Source organism: Melopsittacus undulatus, chromosome 8 (genome assembly GCF_012275295.1).
Source record: "Melopsittacus undulatus isolate bMelUnd1 chromosome 8, bMelUnd1.mat.Z, whole genome shotgun sequence".
NCBI lineage: Eukaryota > Metazoa > Chordata > Aves > Psittaciformes > Psittaculidae > Melopsittacus > Melopsittacus undulatus.
The window spans coordinates 7,969,705-7,991,133 of record NC_047534.1 but is presented as its reverse complement, the minus strand read 5'-3'; the positions used below and the strand labels follow the sequence as shown (position 1 = coordinate 7,991,133).

The window sequence follows — 21,429 nt, the reverse complement described above, 5'->3', positions numbered from 1 at the left end:
GACTTGGTGGTAGTCTGTCTTTGTTTATCTCATACTACTGGATTCTGTGAGAGCAGCTCATCTGTACAGGAGCTCAAATTTCCTCTATGCAAGTCTGAGATTGCCAGAGGAACCTTTTAGCACCACAAACATCACAACATTCTCCTCTTCAGTGTGTTTCTTAGCTCTTGCCTTTTCTGGCAGATAAAAGGGCAGCTTAAAAGTTAAAAAAAACCAAACCAAAAAATCCTGTAGCCAAACACAAATATCAAAGAGTCTGCTGAAGATGATCACATTTCACATTTTCTAAGGAGATGATTTTTTAAAAGTAGGTGCAGTGCTTCACCTTCAATTAAAAAATAAACTATTAGGAGGGGTTCTTGTTATCAAAGACTATAGTGTTCTTGTAAAAGGCACATTGTAAGCCTCTTGACCATTAGGAAGCACTACATCTATTTGTTATCACAAATATTTTCTAGACATACCAAAATACTCCTTTATTTATCTTTAAGCTCAAAGTTCAAAGGGAAAAAGAAAAAGCCCACACATTCTGGAATTCTTTCAAGTATTATTCATTGTTAAAAGTATCGCCAAGGGCAGAGGACCAAAACCAACACAAGACAAATGCTCACCTCATTGAACAAAAAGCCAGCAGCAATGACAAGCAGGATGTTTTTGATGTTTTGGTTTTTTTTTTTTTTGGCTAGTGGCTGGAGCCCTTAATCACTTTAGCTGGAAGTTATTCACAAATAACCCTCCTGAGCTCAGGAATCCTGTCTTGCTTTCTATAATAATAAAAAAAAAAAAATCTACAGAAGAGATTCCTGAATCACCTTTCAGATCTTAGCCTTGCATTCCAAGTATTGCATGCTGCCTGCAAGCATGTATGACCTGCTTCAGAGTTAGAATACTAACAACATTTCCAATTTCTGGTCTTTGCTCCCTGCCTTTGACACAAAAGCATTTAAGATGAAAACAAAAAATATTTTTATGATATTGTATAGCGCCTTTCTGAGGTCTTGCTTGTACATTTTCAGGTATCTGTCATTTTAGGTCATGTCTGTAGATGTTGAATTTTTCTATCAGGCTGAAAATCAGACTACCAGAAAAACTGGATTTACTTATCAAGACAGAATGAAAATCCAAACCTTTTTCAAAGTTGGACAGCCTTCGTTTATCTTCTGGTCCATCTAGCTGCTTTCTGAGTGAGAACATCTGTACAGACTGGAGCATGTTTCAAGTCCTTCACTTTGACCTACAGTTTGTGTTCCCAACAGTCTGTTGGTCAAAATAAAAGCTGTCTGGTCTGTGTTGTTACAGTCAAACATCATTTTCAGAGATCTTCCTCACATGTTCTCACTGGTTCATAGTCATTGGTTCACAGTTTGTAACTGCATCTTCTGATTTCCTTTTGTTTAGCTGAACTGCTTTCTTGACAATGCCAGCAACCTAGAAGGCTGTTGAGATTTTCATCACTGGATGTTTTGTTACAGACAGTTCATCAATCTTCTTTGCTATTTTACAGTTAATTCTAGAATATTTTCATAAAGTATCCATAAGGCATCGTTGCTGTTCCTGTGCAGATTATTTAGCAGTTTCTCTTTCCTCACATAGGAAGTGCTTTTTCTGAAGGCTCTTATTGAAACAGCACTGTCCAAAGGTTTTATTCCATTTTGTATATTGCTATTGTTACTATAGTTACTATAAAAGAATGCTTTTATCAGTGAAAATATCTCTGGTAAATCTTTGTTACTCACATGTTAAATTCAGCGGTTGATCTGCCTCGGAGGAAACTGCACTTCTGCTTCCTAGCAGATATTCTAGCTGTGATAGACACTGACATACCCAAGATTACTCTTCTCAACCTAACGTAAAAAAGAGAGACCAACCAAGAAAAAACAAGAAGTGCTTTAAACATATTCTGGTTTAATTTTGATAGATCATTTTGTCAGAATCATAAGAAGACGTGAAATACAGCTTGAGACAAGAGGCAATATAAATAGGATCCAATTTTCTTTCATAATAGGAACTCTGTCAAATATCTCTGATTCCAGGAGGCAGTGGCATTAAATAAGGCCTGGAAATGGACTCACAGGAAATAAAAAATCACAAGTATTTTACATCTGTTTCATGGAAAAGGAAAATAACACTTTTACTATTTTTCCCCTGAGTTGTTGTTGTTTTTCCAGTCCTACATAAACTTGGTAATGCAGAACTAGATAGTGTACTAGTCCATTGAAAAAGTGGAGAAAGCAAGCAAGGTTTTTGTGGGGTTTTGGTGTTTCCTTTTTTTTTTTGCATTTTGGAAAGTGTAATCAATAAGAAAAGAAATCTGATAGTAGGATTTATCTGTGTAAGTAACCTGAAGTGGTTTCAGTAGGACAAATCACAGCTTCAATCCAGTAATCCAATCACATAAAATCAGTGCTGATGTCTAGCCTTGCTGACTTAATCAGAGCTCTGTAAGCATGAGGATATGCACAAATGAACCAAACTACAAGTCCGGACTCATGTGTTTTATGGGAATATCCGTAAATTTAGGCCAAGTTACAAGTCCAGGCCTACTGACAGTAGAGTCAATGTGTATCTTTGCAGCAATTAATACAGAGACAATACCATGTTCCTGAAGTACTTTGAAATTCATTGCGCAATTTCCAAATATTGTACTCATCAAAAAACAATCTTAAAATCTTAAGTGTATTATTTTGAAACAAAGAATCAGCATTTACTAACTGAGAACTATAAAAATAAAGCACACAATGTCCAAAGTTACAGCATACTGGATGGTCTTCTAATCCACAGAAAACTCCCAGGAATTCAGTCTGTAAAAGGGTATAAATTTGTTATTTTATTTGAATTATTAAGTTGATAACAGCTTTTGCTGAGGATTTTTATATAGCTTTGGTCAATAGTGCTTTTTATTCTTAGATATTTTCAAATGAACTGCACAAAGTCATTGTTAACAAGTTGTTTATAGCTTTTTCTGCAAAGTAACTGTTTTGTCCTGGAGTATTAAGTTTCTTTAACTTTGTTTCTGAAGTACACACTGTTCACCTGCAGTATGCTGGCTTTTGTATTACTGTGTTTAAATTCACATGCTTGACATTGGTGCTACAGTTAAAGAAATAGAAGTTTAGTATTTTTCTCTACTACTGATCAAGAAAAAATATTGGACTATGTACTTGAAATGGTGAGTTAATGAAGTCACACCAGATTACATTGATTAGAACATCCTTCCAAGAAATTAGGCTGTTAGAAGAAAAGAGCATAAAGAAGTATTTTCAGAACTAATTTTCTTTTCACAGTTTAAATCACAACAAATTCTGCTTTCAAATTAATCTGACAAACATTGTTATGTTGTAATAATTTCTTGTTATTGTACAGAAGAATCCACAGTCAATTTCTCCCCTTTTTTCTAAAGGGTGTTGTAACTGACGTACACATTGCCAGGGAACTAATAGGGTGTCTCCTTGCAATTTCCACTTATAACAGAAGACATCCCAAGTAACAGTAAATTCAGTAATTCAGGGAAAATTTTACATTAATCTTTTGGTAAATTTGCTGTTATTACCAGTGGCTTTATTAAAGAAGTATTACAGGAGTGTTAAACAATTGTGGGTTGTTATCAGAAAGGGAGGGGAAATTATTTTAATCAGGCAGACTCCAAACTCAGAGGTGGAGTCTGTGTCTAAATTTTTTGCTAATGAGCTCTGTAAAGAAATAAAAAAAAGAGTTCTCATTATTTAACCAGTTATTGAATGTGACAGGACAGTTTTGCCTCTGTGCAAAGCTGACTGAAACCAACGCAGTATATCCACACCAGCTTTGTAGCAGCCTTCATTCAGAGAGTCTTTTGCTAAGAATACTCCCTGCATACATCTAATCCTGTGATCTAGAGATAAAAGACCATTTCATTAACATAAAATATGAAATTGTAGTTTTCTGATTGCCTGGATATAACCACATACAAATATTTACATATATACATATACACACATGCATTAATATCTTTGCTTGCTTAGAATAATTTTCTGCTTAAGTGCTTTCCATAGATGATAAAAAGTCTGGTAGCAAAGAATGGAAACACGTCCCCAAGTGCTACATTAAGCATGGTAAAAGCATTCCTTTCTTTTCTGTTCTATTATTCTAGAATTAATAGAATCAATAAAAATCCCAGTGTGATAAACATACCGCTTTACTTGTTCCCACTGCCTAAGATGAGCATTCTAGAATAACATCTTTATTGATTACCAGTTAGGATTTCTAAGATGATTGTTTTATCTGCATTTATCTGTCATTACTTGCAGTTTCATAATTTAATAAAGACAATATTCTCTCTAGTAGTTTCAAGACAGGCTCGCATTATTTTAGCTGAAGAACATGAAGAATTTCTTTCTTAACTTACATCTGTATATCTCAGCTTTACTAAACCAGAATTAAATACCACATTTATAGAAAGGAGAGCTTTGTACAAATTATGCAGAAAGTCCAGAGAGTTTCAGGAAAAAGCTGCAGCTGGAAAGAGAACTGTCAGGATCCTGTTCTTCATGAAGATCAAATCTAGAAAGTCTGTAGAAGCAGACAGGACACAAAAAAATTTAAATGTAAGAAATGCCTAAAAATGCTTCATGAAGGCATCCCTACCCATGGCAGGGGGATTGGAACTAGATAACCTTAAGGTCTTTTCAACCCTAACTATTCTATGATTCTATAATGATTTAATCTGTGAAGGGGACAATCATTCTTGTCAACAAGTTGGAAATGGTTTTCACTGTGAGAGGAGACATTATTAAGAATATAGATAGTACTCAGATAACAGTCTACTTATCTTGCAAATGTGATGAAGATGTTGAAAAAATGATCTGTTTGTTTAATTGTAGTTATCAGCCATCTTGTTTTTCAGGTTTGGAGTTTTCCATACACACTGAGTTCTGGAAGTTTTACAGACAGGAATAAAGAGTAAGCGCATGATTTTGTTAATCGTGAGAATTGGCTGTGCTCATTATCCATCTTCTACTGAAATGGTTTCTCTTCTAGCAGGAATACCAGAATGCAGGTCTTACCAGGCCAGGGAGGAAGAATCATCCTTACATGTAAGAATTCATTCATTCTCAGCTGGTACAATAACTGAACTAGCATTCTCACATTCTCATGCTTTTGCAGTGTTCTCAGTCAACAGCAGGCTTCAAAAACTTTTATGTGAAAAGTCTTTCAGATGTAAATGTACTGTGTTTCCTAAGGCTTTCAATTTTTCCCCACAAACAAAGAAAATGGATAAGATTATTTAAATACTGAGCAATCCACACTTACTTGTGTAGCTTTGTGGATTAAAATTGTGCAGTATGTGAATCATTTTTATATAAAACATGCTTTAATAGTTTTGATTTCAAAATTATCTACACCATCTTTGCTTAATTATGGGTATTTGGAAATTTTCTACAGCCTGCTGAATGGCACACCTGATTCAGACATCCTTAGAGGACAGCATGCATCTGTACAACTGAGATTTCTGCTATTTGAAAATATAATGAAGCTTTTAAAGATGCACGTAAAAGAAAGGAAACAAAAAATGTTTAACTAAATTACTTTCTAGGACATTAGTTTTTCAAATGCGCCCATTGTATTTTGTACACTAAGTCAATTTTTTTTATTTTACATTACATTGCTTGCTTTATCCCAAGCATGGCAATTTGCCAACCTCAGCTTTCAGTGATAAATTCTGCTATACAAAGCAAAAGTTTTTATATCTGAGGCCACTTCCTTCTGCTATTTTATCATCTTCCTGGTTTTGTCTGTTTTAAATAAATACCTTTGTATTTTCACATCTTTTATATGCATGTATACACAGATCCTTTCCTCAGTATTAGAACTGATAGTTGCAAGTTGGCAAAGATAAAAAAGTCAGACTGCTGACTTCAATTTCATTGAAATAATATACTATATGGATGCTTTTATATTACAGTATTAAAAGATCTTAATATATTGATATAAAAGCATTTTGTGAATTTGGGAGTGAGGTGAGAAGGCAGGGGTTGATGTTTTGTAACAACATCAAAATGGAAGTAATCTCTGGGTACAGCTATATTTGAGTACCACAGATTGACACATGGAGCCTGTGTTCTCACAGTGAAAAAACGTTATTTTAAAGCATCTCAAATTTAAGCATATTGAAATTTAAAATCTAAAAAGAAATTATGGTGGAAACCAAACATCTCCCCTTTATTTATCTCAAGAGGTTGAATATTTCTGCCTGAGAAGAAAAAACCTAGAAAACTCAGCAGGGAGAAGAAGCTAGAGAGATCCCTGCATATGCAACAGAATACAAAGAGAATTAAGAAAAAGGAGCACTGAATTAGGAGTGGTCAGGGAGGAGAATGAGATCAGAGGAAAAAAGTTGAAGTTGATTCAGCAAACTGGAGAAAAGCTTTTGGAACTTAGGAAAAGAAGTTGTCCCTGATGTCACTGCCCATTTTAGCAGTCTCTCATGAATTCCTCTTTCCCACAAAAAACTGTTACTAAGGATGTAAGCTGCAAATCATCATGTACTAATATTTTTATTAAGATGTTTTTGTCATTGTTGTGTAGACCTATTGTTCTTTTACAACTATATTAATGGTCTAAAAATAGCAAGGGCAGCTCTACCATACTTAAATTACAATTTTGTTCCTTAAGAATTATTTTATACTTGCTGATTAAGATCACAGAAATCCTTTTCTGACCACAGAACCAAGTTCATCCTTCATGTAACTGCACTGAGGTAAATGGAGTTACATAAGGAATTAATTTGACCTGTCTCCTCCATTTCCTTGGAAAATTTCTTTGTTTTAGTGCTTGCCAAGTTTTAACTTTGCCTCTCTCTGGCTTAACATATTCTCATGCTTAGAGACAGTTTTTCTTTCTTTAAGACTATAAGGGGAAACACAGCAGGAGAAAGACAATTAAGGTGAATATCTGCTTTTTAAATTGAAAGTACACTTCAATTATCTCAAGAAAATACCAAAAGCTTTTTGTTTTGGTAGAGAAATGTAGGGGATTATACTTACATCCATGAGGATATGAAAGGAGTAAAATAGTATGTGTAGCCATAAAAGGGGAAGGATTTAAGTGATGTTTTTCTGCCTCATGTTTCTTTCTAACTGCAGCAGTTGAAATAAATAGGATCCTTTCTTGGTTAGAGACAGTAAGAATTTAAAATGTGACACATCGTCTTTTAACAAAGAATCGCCTCCCCTTTTCATCTGAACTCAACAGGACCTATGTATTAAAAAGTAACCTACAAGAGAAGCTGAAGGCATACTCTCACCAGTATATCACTGCTGTATTTCATGGTAGAATAAATTTAGATCTTGGATGGTAACATGGCACAAAATTATTTGTACAAACTCAACCCACCAGTATAAAGTTACTTAAAACCCAAAACTCTCACAAAACAAAGAGTGGATATAGGTTTATTCCTGATGATTTCACATTAGAGTTGGTAAGATTTGTCTTCATGTTGCAGGTATAAAGCTTTGTCTAAACACTGTAACTCATAGCTGGCTAATCTTGACAGGAATGCAACTACATGCTCATATTTGATCTTGATCAATTTATTACCATTAGATGTTCTAGCATTGCAGATGAGACGTTAACAAGCATGTAAGTTTGACTATAGGCATAGATTGAGAAGGGCTGAGCATCAGTGGTCAGAAATTGAAATTGATGGTGAGTCAGTGGTTCAGAATAAGGTTAGATTTATGCAGGGACATTGTCCCCACTGGCAAGATAACTATTCAGCAGCCTGCCCTCCTTTCCACACCATCTGTGTGTTCCAGTATACCAACACTGTAATTGTGCCAATGCAACTGTTCATGGTACCAGAGCTTGAACTTAATCAAAGGAATCATTCTGGTTAAAAATTACTAGTTTAGGCAGAACTTTTAAAATCTGGACTGAGTAATGTGATTTACAGCATGGCTTCACAAATGGTTGCATGAACAGATGAGAGGGCAGTGAAAGTCACAATCATTAGTCGCCAGTTCCTGCTCCTGTCTAAATTTATGGTTCCATATTTATTAAACCCAGATTTGTGCACTGCTGACTAGCCAGCAGCAAGATCTGAGCCAGCTCATGTGGAGATATGCAATTGCATTTCAGATGCTCACTGGTGAATCAACAAGAGCACCTGGTCTAACACTTCTAACACTGTATGTCACAAGCAAGTCCAGCTTGTCACTTGGCTGCCACATATACCATGGGATGCCAGCCCTCTTATGCTGTGGAACTGTTTAAGAATTCTTCTCTGGGCAGGGAGGAGGAGGGAACTGTAGAGGCCTCCCCTGTTATTACTACTACTACAATAAATCCTTCAACTGCTGCTACATGCATGCAGCTAGAGCAGGACCTGTGTATGGTTTGCAGCCCTGATACAGTTCCCAGTATAGGATGAATGAGGAATTTCAAATACCCAGGTCTCGGTGTGACTGGGAAGTGGTAAGTGGTAATACATTGAACCATACCAAGCTGGAGTTAGCCAACAGTGGTGAATTCACAGACTAGCTACTTCTCAGGGTGGGAACAGAATATGGCTTTAATCAGTTCATCCTTCCTTGAGAATTACTTCGTATCAAGTTCTATCATTTTCCTGGGATAGAAAAACTCTCTCAAGCTTCATGCAAAATTCCACTCATGATCTTTTTCAGCTTATGTCCTTTGAATCCAAGTCCTCCTTTTCTGTTATTTTAGGCACAGCTTTCATGCTAGAAAGCATCCTGTTTGTGTCTAGTACTATGTATGCATAATTAATACAGGTAAAACAAGTTCTAATGCAAAGTATGTTTCAGATCGTAAGCATTACAGAGTTGGTGGACCTCCACAATTTTTAATGCATTTGGTTTTTCTCAGTGGGACATTCTGGTGTTCATTACTCAATGACTCATCAGTGGCCCTGTCAGTGTTACACAATGGAAACAAGCACAGACTTCCAAAACCAGGAATACTTGATGTTAGGAATAGATAAAACTCATTTAGAAGTCTTAAAAAAACCAACAAACTCAAAATAAGTCAAGAATTAGAATCTGAAACAAGCTGCAAATAAAATTCAGAACATGATTTAGAAGTTCATCTGGAGAAAAACTCATGCAAAATTCTTAGAAGAGGGGAATCTTTAACTTTGGGGGGTTTGACTATTTTAAGGGAATGAGCTTCCTATGCACACAAAAAAGCACCATTCATAAAAAGTGTTTGACTTGCTAAGCTTTGGCTTTGATGTTTCTGACAGCAATACAAAATACCTGCATGTAATTTTTTCTTGGATTAAATGAAAAGTGCAAATACTTTTGAAACCGTTAAGACAACCAGCAAACAGGATTTTTCCAGCTGAGATAAATACAGTATGTGTGACAGCATAAACATTTTAATAAACAATACATGGCTAAAACCCATCTGCCAGACAGAGGAAGTCAGAGTTTGCCTTAGGGGCTTAAGAATACCAGGCTTTCAAGTACTGATAAATTAAAAATTAAAAAATAGGGATAAAAAGAAGACATAATGATAGACTAAGACCTTCCTGTCTGGAAAATATTAGGCATTGCTTCTTAAAAAATAAACAGAAGTATTCTTTAATACAATGGCCTAGTATCAATGACAGTGATTCTGACTATCAAGAAGACACTGTCTTAGGAAATTTAATGCTTGCACCATTTTTCTAACAAACATGAGCAGCTAAGTGAGCAAGTAGTAAAATCATAATAATAAAACCACAAAATTCTAACTTACAAAACATTGCACTGCATCTGTATTCTTTAAGATGTATCTATATTCCTTGAGATAGATACCTATTCTTTAAGATAGATCTATATTCTTTAACAATGTATTCTTAAGACTGTACAGATGTTCATGTCTTTGAGATTAACTGCTCTCCTTAAGTGTAACTTCTTGCCAAATTTAACAGAAGTGACAATTGCCGCGGAATGGACTCAGTCAGAGATCAATATGATCAGACAAAAAGCCATTTATTGCAAAGCATTAACTCCTTATATACTATTGCTTACACACACCTACAGCAATTTGGCATATCATGATTGGATACTTGTCTTGAAGACCCTTAGTGACTAGCATATAACTGGTTAAGCACAGGTGTGAGAACTTGACCTCAAAAGCTTGACAACAGTCCACAGTTCTCATAAGTCAGTGAATTACAGCTTCTTCTTATCTTGCTTGCTTAAGCTTCCTCGGGCCTCCCATGGCCTTGCTGTATCTTTCAGAGTTATTCAGAGCTCATGTACCAAATATCCATTTTCCTGTGAGAACACTGTCTCCACAGACAATAAACCAGACTTCCAAATTAGTGACGTTTTGACTGAATGCATGAAATGGGAATACCTGCATGCAGGATGACTACCTCCTCAATAAGAATTCAAAGATTCTTCCTTCTGACAGTAAGGTGCATTATTCCATCTCCCTGAATTGGATACTGACATCTGGTCTGATGGCACAATGGCAGTTAGTTTACTTCCTTCTGGATTAATAAAAAATTCAGAATTGTATTTCTGGTCTTTGAATACGATGTTAGTATCTACTTTCCAATTGCTAGTCATGTAACAAACATCCATCACAGCTCACCCTTTTGATTTATGAAATCTATCATCATACAATGGAATTTTACATCACTGAAACATTTACATTTCTGAAAGAGGAAACTTAAGAAAGTAAGAGTAGGCTTTTTTATTTCTACAAGTAAACTAAAGATGAACAATGAAGATGATCTTTTTTCCCCCCAGAATTTCCATTAACAAATAAAGAGCAATCCAGAAAAGAGGGAGTCTACTCTTGCTGAGGAAAGGATGTGGTAACCTTTCCTACTCTTGAATTCTTTGATTACTAAAGAAAAAAGAAAAAAAATGAAGGGTAAAGAATAATTTTCATTTTCAGCCAGTATTGTTTGGAATCTGGTTCAAAACATCCATAGAAATAGCTTAATATTCAATGAGCCTTTCAGATCACACAAATGTGATAATGTGAGGCAAGGGATTCAGTTGTCTTCACTGACTCTCTGTGTAAGGACAAATGTCGTAACAGATACGCTCCTGACCCCAAAAATGAAAAATGACATGACAAATTGCTGCTTAATGGAAGCTGAACCAAAACATACTAAACTATCCAAAGAGAGGGAAAGGGGGAAAAAAAAACCAAAACAAAAAACCACCAAAGTGTATTACCTGAAAAATCAGCAAATAACCACATTTATCATTAAAGGATCAACCTTGCCAACAGCAGGTTTTGGAGAAAGCCCAATTTTCTCCTAGAAATAATTTAAATAGACCAACTATTAGACTATTATTTGCACAAATGACAGACTATGAAGTTCTTCCAAAACAGAAGGTTAGATTTGTGGATAAAAAACTGGCAAAGCACACTTGTGGTAAAAATAGATCTATGACTACAGAATGGACTGCAAGAAAGAAAAACAAGATCAAGCAATCTTTAGGAAACTGCTGATTGAAACCCTTATTCATATATAGAGAAAAATAAAATTCATATGTATTTCAAAACAGAAGAATGACCAAAGTTTCAGAAAACAGAGTAGATGTCCGAGAATTATTCACATGAGTAGGAAACAGTTTATTGGAGTGTATCCTGAAGTTTGCTGAGACTGTAACCTGTCTTGCTGCCTGTCACCTTTGTTGGTAAGGAACTACCCAGTATTTAATGATAATGTCACTGTTACTTGTGAATTATCCAAAACTATAGAGTAGTTCTGCTATGGTAGAACTACTACAGCTACAATGTAGAAATATGACTGTAATTCTTTAGTTGATGTTGTACACTTTCAAAAAATCTATTCCTGACCTAGTTAGGTTTATAGCCAGACATGAGACCTGTTTTATACACAGGAAAATGTGACAACAAGGTAAAAGGTTTGATCTTCAAAGTTTCTATTGCACACCTCACTTGAAGATTAAGCAGCTTTGACCGGTAAGCACCTTGTACTCAGAACTAACAGTTTTATGACTAGAACACTTGCAGATCAGGCCCATGCAAAAGTAAGTCTCTTCATAATATACAAAATATGTATGAAAATTTCAAGCTTTAAGGAACATCTGCCATCATTTCAGAGACATACAGCCTTGAGAAGACACTGTAATGTCAATACTCTTTTGTACTATGTCATTAATAAATCCTCCTACTAAAATGCAACTGTAAAGCACAGACTTTCCTTGAGAGGGTATTTAATGACATATATTTCAAAGTTACAGAGTCAGCTACATTTTCAGTAATGCAAAATACTGATAATTTAACTGTTTGGTCAAGTTAGTAGTGCAGTTATGATAAAGAACATTTTGCTTATCTCACAAGTTTGGAATTGTCTGATTTTACCATTAAGTTTATATAAAATCTTTGCTATTAATTTGGGGAATTTTATAACCACGTATTGCTTCCACAAAGTCAACAGAAATTTTAAACTGAATTAGTGGGAGGTGGACTGCTACCAGCAGCTCACCCTTCTCTTCTACTAAACTCAGTGATCGGGCTATCTTTCACTTTGTACTAGAATTTTCTGTCTAACAAAAGTATATTAAGTTATACTGAAATATAGGAAGGAAGGAAAAAATATACTAACAAAAACAACAAAGGAATATATTTTATATAAAGGTGGAAAAAAAACAGATGAAATGAAAACAATCCATTATCAATTATGAAATCAGAATTTTTCTCATGAACCAGATTCCCCTTTAGTGTAAATTAAGTTTTCTCAGTCTGCAAAAATATTCAGAGTCCACTGTCAGTTCATCTACATTCAGACTTATTTTAAAAACATCCCATAATGACACTTTATAGACACACATTTCAAAATAAATCCCTTACCTTCGTAATAGTTGTTTTATGTAATTGTATCCTTTTTATACACTTACTAAACTTATAACGATATTTAACACAAAAAATACAGAGGAGTATTTTGAAGGTTTGTGATATTTATGGTTTCTAGATGAGGTAAAATGCTTTATCACCAGAGCAGCAGCCAGAGCCCAACCTCAGCTCTCAGCAAAATGGGCTGTAATAACCACCTATTAGCAGCAGTGTCAAGAGGTGAGCACTTCCAACACAGCTTCCTAGACCGTGCTCTGTCCCATGCCAGCCTACAAGAGGAAAATGAAAAACCTGATATTTTCCTGTTGGCTGACCCTTTCCCCTCACAGCTTCCTTTCTGAATAAGATTTTGACACCAAAGGTTTAAAAAAAATAAAGACGGGTGCTGCCTAAGAAAGAAGGAAGGAAGGAAGGAAGGAAGGAAGAGTGGCCTGTGCCAGCACACTTCTGCTTACCTTTACACAGACTTTGGAGGCTGCTGATATCCGGACTCCCATATCTCACTGACGATCTTTACTGAGAACTTAAGAACTCTCATAGATCCTTTGACTCCTAGGGCAGTAAGCAGGCAAATCTTTTCTGTTACCAACACAGATAACACAAACCAATGCAAACCCCTGTGCCACACATGGAGAAATAGTCTCTACACAAGGCTCTTCATTACCCCTGTTGTAGTGAATGCATGCCCATCACCCCTCCAGCACGAGACTGAGACCAAGAACAAGGAGAAAGCAACAGTTGTAAGAAAACATGCAGAAAAATCATGCTCCTCAGATCAGTGACTCGACCCACCTTGTCCCAATTCACGACACGGCTTCAAGCCAGCTCGACCCTCACCTTCCTATCATCCTCTGCTCTTTGCCCCCTTTAGATCCCTCTAAAAGACTCAGCACCTCTGCAGACATTTTCTGGCTAAAGCAGACCCCAAGAGACAACCCCAACCGACACGAAACCCAACTGACTCGACGACTCCCCTCAGCCCCTCCCGCTATCGCCCTCAGGCTGCTAGCCAGCCGCTGCCCCGCAGGCCAGGCTCCTCCCGCTGCCCTCGCCCCCTGGCCGCCCTGACAACCCCCGGGGAAGTCAGCTCAGGCGCCTCAACGCTGCCAGGCCGCACCATGCGAAACCTGCCGTGAAAGAGAAACGAAAACAAGAGGCAGGAAGACGAAAGGGAGGCAACTCCCGCCCCCGAGTCCCGCTCCGCCGCAGGGCACGGCCGGGGAGCTGCCGCCCCCTGAGGGGAGGAGGCAGCGCGGCGGTGGCCAGCGACCCTGTAGCGGCGGGGGCGGCTGTGCAGGCCGGCCGGGCCTGCCTTTCCCCCCCTTGCTCCTCCGCGGGTCACATGAGAGGGGCGGGCGGCTGGGCCGAGGCGGCGGGTGCCGCTGGGGCTGAGGCAGGACTGGGCGGAGAGGGAAGGGGCAGAGCCGCGCGGCGGAGGAGAAGGAGAACCGTCTGCGAGGCGCCGAGTGCTGAGGCGCGGGCCCTGAGCGAGTGGCGCGAGCTCCGGGCCTCTCTCAGCCGCGGCCGTTGCGGAGCGCGCTGCTTGTGGTCCCAACATGGACGAAGAGGGCGGCGGAGGTGGCTGCGGTGAGTGGAGGAGTTGTGCCGGGAGACGCTGCCTCTCACCTGGCCAATGCGGGCGCGGGGAGGGCGACCGAGGCGCCCTGCTCCTGGGGAGAGGGGTTGCTGCTCGCCTGCCCGAGGCCGTGACACTCGTTGCGGCTCCTCCTTGACACTCGCCGCGCCCTTCCCTCTGCGCGGAGCTGCCCTCCGTTGTTGTGTCCCCGTCCTGCCCGGCTCTGAGGGACTGTAACAGCAAGCACGGAGCAGCTCCCAAGAGCGGGGGAGCGTCGTGGCGGGGCTGGCCCTGTCGCCGGCGGGCACAATGGGGGCTCTGTGCCCCGCGGCGGGCGCCCCCGCTGCCGAGAAGGGTCAGGCGGAGATGAGAGGGGGAGGAGAGTTTGCTCTGGCTCGGTGGGGTTCGGGCACAAAGGGGGTGACGGGGCCGGGCAGGGGTTCCCGGTGCCCCCGCCGCGGTGACAGCCCCGCGGCATTTCCGCGCTCGTGCGGGCAGTTGCTCTTCTGGTGGGAGAGGGGAACGGGAGAAAAGAAGAGAAAAAAAGTGTGTGTCTTGCAGTGTGCGAGCAGCAAACAGAGTAGTTGAGCTCTGCTGGAGCTCTGTTTGTGCGTGTCATCTTAATGGAGGCTCGGTGATAATCACGGGGTGGTTCATCCAGTTTAAACAAGGTGAACTGTTTGCAGAGGCGTTCATGTTGCCAGATACTACTTTTAGAAAATCCGACTCGCATCTTGGGGGAGTTTCTATCCTTCATTTTTATCTCTCGGAGACCGGCTTGAGCACCGTCCCAATTAAGGCGCTGCAGACGTGCAACACCATTCCCTCCTTTAATTTATAATGTGTTTTGTGAGTACGTGTGTAAAGCTGCTGCCCGAAATAACCAGTTCTTGTGTATCATCAGCGATAATGGTAGCTGCGGTGGCTGAGGAGCAGCTGATCCTGCCTTCGGGCGGAGGGATTGACTTGAGTAGACTGCCCTATATTCTCTGTGACTGTGGCGGTGGTACGGAGTGAAGTGATGAGCCCATATCTTAAATGCTAAACAGACTGCGTTTGAATGCACTGGCTGATTTCTGAATAGGTAAAGTAAGGGCTAAGCCTTGTATGATTAATAGTTGCACGGTGCTTGCTAATTCTAAATATAATTACCCAGAACTCGGAAATAAAGTGGGTGTGGTGTTTGTTTTGACAACTTGGGAAAAAAAAAAGCTATGATGAATCAAAAAAATCATTCTTCAAGCAGTTGTCTGGAAAAGTGGCCATTTCTCACCAGCATTTCTGCTCATTTTGTCAGTGATAGACTTAACTCTTAAAACAAATCTGAAAAAGCAAAACAGGACAGTCCTGAAAAGTTATTATTCAAAACAGTTAAACACTGTAATTGTAAAGAGCAGAAAGCTCATTCAACTCAAAATATGTTATTTTCATAGTATTATGGACTTGCATCTGTAGTTAAGGGAGATGAACACGCTTGTTGCACTAAGCCTGTGTAATATAGGACTTAATCACATGCAAGATGTAAACTAGAAAGTGGACGTATTGCTGAATCAATCTTTGATAAGGTGTTAAGCATTTCAAAGTTGGGTTTTCATGGGAGGGAGAATACTCAGGACCTCGGGAGGAGACTGTTTATATTTAGCTAAAGGCTGGTTCTATACAAGCTGGATTTTTACCTAGCATAAAAGTGAAAGTATTATTTATAATTTCATATCTCATTAATACGCATGTTGCTTCTACGGAGTCAAATTACAGTACAGTTTATGTTTCTCCCTACTTCATTGTAAGACAACTATGGACTAATAAGACTGGAAATTTTTTTGCAGTCAGTGTATTTGGTGTTTTACGTTGTAGTGTTGTTGAGTATTGTATTTTTTTCTTGAGTAGGGACTCAGTCTGGTGTTTTCTTAAGGACCACTGCCAATTTGGAACATAATCATTAATTAGGTCATTTCCAGCTAATGAATTGGTATTTTGAACTGAAAGTTTGCTGTTTTGTTTTTTATTGATTTATTTTCTAACAATAGAGAACATGTGGAAAGTGTGGATTTGACAGTCAATTTTAGAATCCTTTATTGCTGCTGAGTAGTGAGGCTCATGGGCTAGGAGTCTGACTAAGGCAGTACGGTGTTTTGAACCTCTGTAGGACATTTGCAATACTCAAATCAGATGTTACTGAGTGGGAACCTTGGAGATAAGCATATCTCTGTGCACAAGTACTTTAGGAAGTATGCTAAATTATTTGAGGACTTCACAGAAAATCACCCTAATTAGAGACTTGAACTAGATAAGCATCTAAATATCTAGGACATTAAACTGTGATTCAGAAGGTAAACTGCTATTCCCACCTCAGTTCTGCATGCTGCCCCTGCTCTTCAGTTTAATTCGTGTCCTATGCTTCAGTTCCTGTATTTGTCAAATGGGGTCAGTTGTTTTACCACAGTGATAAAACCTGTGAATGAAAACAGAGCTGTGTAAAGGATTTATTATTTTAGAAGCACTTGATGGAAAGGAAATGTTAATTAAGAGAATTGTTCTTAGAATCTCTTTCTCTTTTGTATGTGAAGCCCTAAATAGGGGCATGCGTTTATATTATACAATCCACTTATGTACAAGCCTCCCATTGATTTCAGCAGAGGCTCTGTGCATGGATTATTGATGTGATATGATCCGAGTCATTTGGTGTCTGTCTCAACCTTCTTTTGTGTTCTGATTAAAATATCTCTGTGGTTTGCTTAAGCCAGGAAATTTTTCCTCCCTCTCCTCACTTGGTTTAAACCCACATCTTTTGTGATTTGACTGGGGCTTTTGTGACATGCTTACTGTTACGTGGTGGTGGTACCACTGCACTATGATCCTCATATTGAATAGTGCTGTTGGCAGCAGGTGCTTTGGCTGCATGCTGCTAAACAATAAGTGATCTTCTGTATAGCATCAAAAAACAGTGCTGGAAGCACAGAACAGTACTTCTCTTTGTTTTTCTGAATTTGAGTCTAGTTATGTGGTAGCTTTGTAGTCTCCCAAATTCAACTCTGTGCCATTCCTCTTGGAAAAGACTGTAAGATTGAGTGCTTACCAGCTTTGTATATATGTTTGTTTTAAGCTGTCTCTATGAAGGGTTCTAAACAGACATGCCAAAAAGTTAAAATCCTGCTTCTACTTGACAAATAGGCCAAATTACAGCACTAATTGTGGTATTGAGGTTTCCCTGCTGTGCCCCAAACTCTGTGCTTTATTTCTGAATTTTGAAGCTTTTTCTGGGGGAAGAGAGCAGTTCAATTGCCAAGCTCTGTTAGTAGTTGGCTGTACTTGCCAGGGATGGTGCCAGGTAGAGCGCTGATTCTGTTATGTAGACAGACGTTCATGAGGAACTAGGCCGAGAGACCAGATCGTCTTGCAGAGGACTCAGAAGAATGGATTTGCTGCCAAACCAAATTTAGCAAAATGACTTCTGTTCCTTTGCAGGACAAAACATTTATCCATTTATACGTAAAGCTGTTAAATGTAACACACACATCCAGATTTTTCCTAGGAAAGAAAGTTTTAAAATTGATTTAAAATAAAATATCTCACTTCTAGATATGAGCAGGCTGATCTTTTCTGTTCTTTTCACATTGCAGTTATCTTTTAAAAGTAGATGTTAAAGATAGAAGAGTGCATGTGGCTTCCTCATAGTTACAGACATTTGCTCTTCATTTAAGACTAAATCTGCATAGTTTGTTTATAATAAAAGAAACCAGTAAGAAATGTATTTTAACACAGAAGAACGTTAAATATGTTTCACTCCCTACTCATCAAAGTTGATAACTTGTACTGGTAGTTTTAAAAAGTTGTGCCAAGAGGTATTCAGTGGAGGGCTTGTAGTTCTAAATAGCGCTCTAGGGAGATGCCAAGAATATAAAAATGTACCTGAGTGTTAGACTAGCCACATAGATTGATTCTAGGGAAGGAAAAAGAGCAGAAAAAAAACTAAATGACATAAATATAACTTTTATCAGACAGTAGAACTTCATGCTGCCTCTTACTGCTAAATAAATACTTCTTCATGTTAAACTAATCTTGTATTTGTATAGATTACCTGTCAGCTCTGTAGTATCTTAGCCTTTAGTTCCCAAGCGATTTAATCTGTTATCATGTTAATAAAAAAAAATGCCACAATGAAATATTAATAATTATGTTGTGAATATTAGTTGTTCTTGTGGAATCAGAAAATGGGCTTGTTAATGGCACTAACACATTAAGTTTTCTTTTGCCTAATGTTCAATATTTTTAGCTCAACATGGAAGAAAACATGAAATTTTTGCTGATAAAATTTCCAGAGGCTATCAGTTGCCAAACTTGATGTTTTCTTACATAATGTTATTTGGTGTCTTGGGCTCAGCAATACAAGTATGCCACGGGTTTATGGGAGCATTGCTGCTATAACATAACATCTCTGTTATAGAAAGCAAGCTGTAGGATTTACTCACAGGAAGAGAGTGCACTTTGCAGAATAATATCTAGGAATAATAGTAATAGCCATGTGAAAATAGGCTCCCCATGTTCTACTGTTACCAAGTGGATATTGCAATCTTTTAATATCACTGAGGTTATAAGAGCTTTTATCAGTTGAGCAGCTGCAGATAATGAAGCAACACGCTGTTTTCAGGGTAGTCTACAGTTCACATCGAATTTATCAGTCTCATATTTTTTGCCTCCCCTTCTTTCTTTATAGGATTTTGAACACTTTTTCAAGGGAAGACAATTGAAACACATTGTGGCTTTCCTTTGGTTTCTTTTGCTTGCCTTTTTTTATTTGTCCTTTAAGTCTCTCTTCCTAGTACAACTGAAACTTTTTAAAAGGTTTAAACTGTTTTGCTTATACTGTAGGTGCATCTTACTTGCTTCTTTTATCCCTTCTTTTCCCTTCCAGTGCAAACATGTTTTAGACTGTTTCTTTTCACACCCTGTCTTTGGCCCCATTTACTTTTGGAACTACCACTACTACTTTGTTTCCTTTTCATGTTAAAAGTCATTGAAAGAGCTGCTTGTAGTCACTGTCTGAAGAGTATCTCTTCCAGGTTCATCTTGGGTCCTTAGAATCATAGAATCATAGAATAGTTAGGGTTGGAAAGGACCTTAAGATCATCCAGTTCCAACCCCCCTGCCATGGACAGGGACACCTCACACTAAACCATATCACCCAAGGCTTCATCCAACCTGGTCTTGGACACTGCCAGGGATGGAGCATTCACAGCCTCCCTGGGCAACCCATTCCAGTACCTCACCACCCTAACAGTAAAGAATTTTTTCCTTATATCCAATCTAAACCTCTGCTGTTTAAGTTTCAACCCATTACCCCTTGTCCTGTCACTACAGTCCCTAATGAATAGGGATTCATTATCCCTGTAGGGATCAGCATCCCTGTAGGCCCCCTTCAGATACTGGAAGGCTGCTATGAGGTCTCCATGCAGCCTTCTCTTCTCCAGGCTGAACAGCCCCAACTTTCTCAGCCTGTCTTCATACAGGAGGTGCTCCAGTCCCCTGATCATCCTCGTGGCCTCCTCTGGACTTGTTCTAACAGTTCCATGTCCTTTTTATGTTGAGGACACCAGAATTGCACACAATACTCCAAGTGAGGTCTCATGAGAGCAGAGTAGAGGGGCAGGATCACCTCCTTGGACCTGTTGGTCACGCTGCTTTTGATGCAGCCCAGAATAGGGTTGGTTTTCTGGGCTGCAAGCACACACTGAAGCTGGCTCATGTTCATTTTCTCATTGACCAACACCCCCAAGTCCTTCTCCGCAGGGCTGCACTGAATTTCCTTTTTGTCCAACCTGTGGCTGTGCCTGGGATTGCTCTGACCCAGGTGTAGGACCTTATACTTGGCATGGTTAAATTTCATAAGGTTGGCATCAGCCCACCTTACAAGCGTGTCAGGGTCCCTCTGAATGGCATTCCTTCCCTCTGTTGTATCAACCGAACCACACAGCTTGGTGTCATCGGCAGACTTGCTGAGGGTGCACTCAATGGCATTGTCCATGTCAGTGACAAAGATGTTAAACAAGACCGGTCCCAACATCGATCCCTGAGGGACACCACTCGTTACTGGTCTCCAGCCGCACATTGAGCCATTGATCACAACTCTTTGCGTGCGGCCATTCAGCCTGTTCTTTATCCACCGAGTGGTCCACCTATCAAATTGATGTCTCTCCAATTTAGAGACAACTTGTCTTGACCCCTTGTACTCAGTACATCCTCTTCTTTGTCCTGCCAGCTGCCTCTAGTACTGTTTACTATACTTTTCTTTTTTAAATCTTGCTCTTTTTTTGGCTTGTTTGACTCTTCTCTCCTTGTTCCTTTCCTATCTTGTTAATTATTTTTCATTTGGAAGATAATCTTTCTGCTTCCAACTTTTTTTTTTAGATTTACAGCACCCTCTGCATGTTTTTATGCTCTCTTTTTCCCTCTATCTTGTTTCTGGATAATCAAATTTGCAAATAAAAATGGAACTATCATATTTAAACTGATGACTTGCAGTATATACTGTGTGCTGTGGATCCAGTACCATCTGTCCCAGCTGACATGTTGGCTTGTTTGACATCTTGAGGTTGTGTAATTGTCATCTTAAGTTTAATGAGTTTAAACCAGAGCTCTTAATGTTGTTTCCACCCACTTCCTGTTTTTTGTTGAGTTTTTTTTTTATGTCAGTGGATGCTGACATCTCAAGTGGCTATTGACAAGTAAAGAGAGAAATGTTCTAGTTTATTCTTTCTCAAAAAATAGTCTCTAGAAAAGTTATAATAAAAGTGGCAGTAAATGGAATACTTTTGCAATCTCAAACTTATGAAATAAGTTACATTCTCCTATGCAATATTCATTTTCCTGTTTGAACACACATACAGACTAAATATGTGACATTTTCTGTAGGCTTTTTTATTGGACTAGCCAGTATGAGGGTTGTGTTTTGTGACAACTGAGTGAATCTATATGAATTGTTCCTTCCTTTTTAAAGTAAAGTGCTAATTAATGATATCTGCCTTATT

General features: G+C 38.8%; 1 protein-coding gene and 1 long non-coding RNA gene across 2 annotated transcripts in view; one reads left to right on the top strand and one right to left on the bottom strand.

Annotated features, from left to right (window-relative positions):
* Positions 1–535: 535 nt before the first annotated feature.
* Positions 536–14,171, bottom strand: LOC115945550 (uncharacterized). The gene is made up of 3 exons (XR_004079856.2): positions 13,284–14,171; positions 1,737–1,844; positions 536–1,436 (listed from the first exon to the last, which is right to left on the bottom strand). It is a non-coding gene; the product is annotated as an uncharacterized lncRNA (long non-coding RNA).
* CYTH3 (cytohesin 3) overlaps positions 14,150–21,429 on the top strand; it is a 50,872-nt gene continuing 43,592 nt past the window's right edge. Inside the window, exon 1 of the mRNA XM_005143358.4 lies at positions 14,150–14,415. Coding sequence (XP_005143415.1) covers positions 14,385–14,415 — 31 coding nt within the window. The 5' untranslated portion in view covers positions 14,150–14,384. The remainder of the gene's footprint in view (positions 14,416–21,429) is intronic.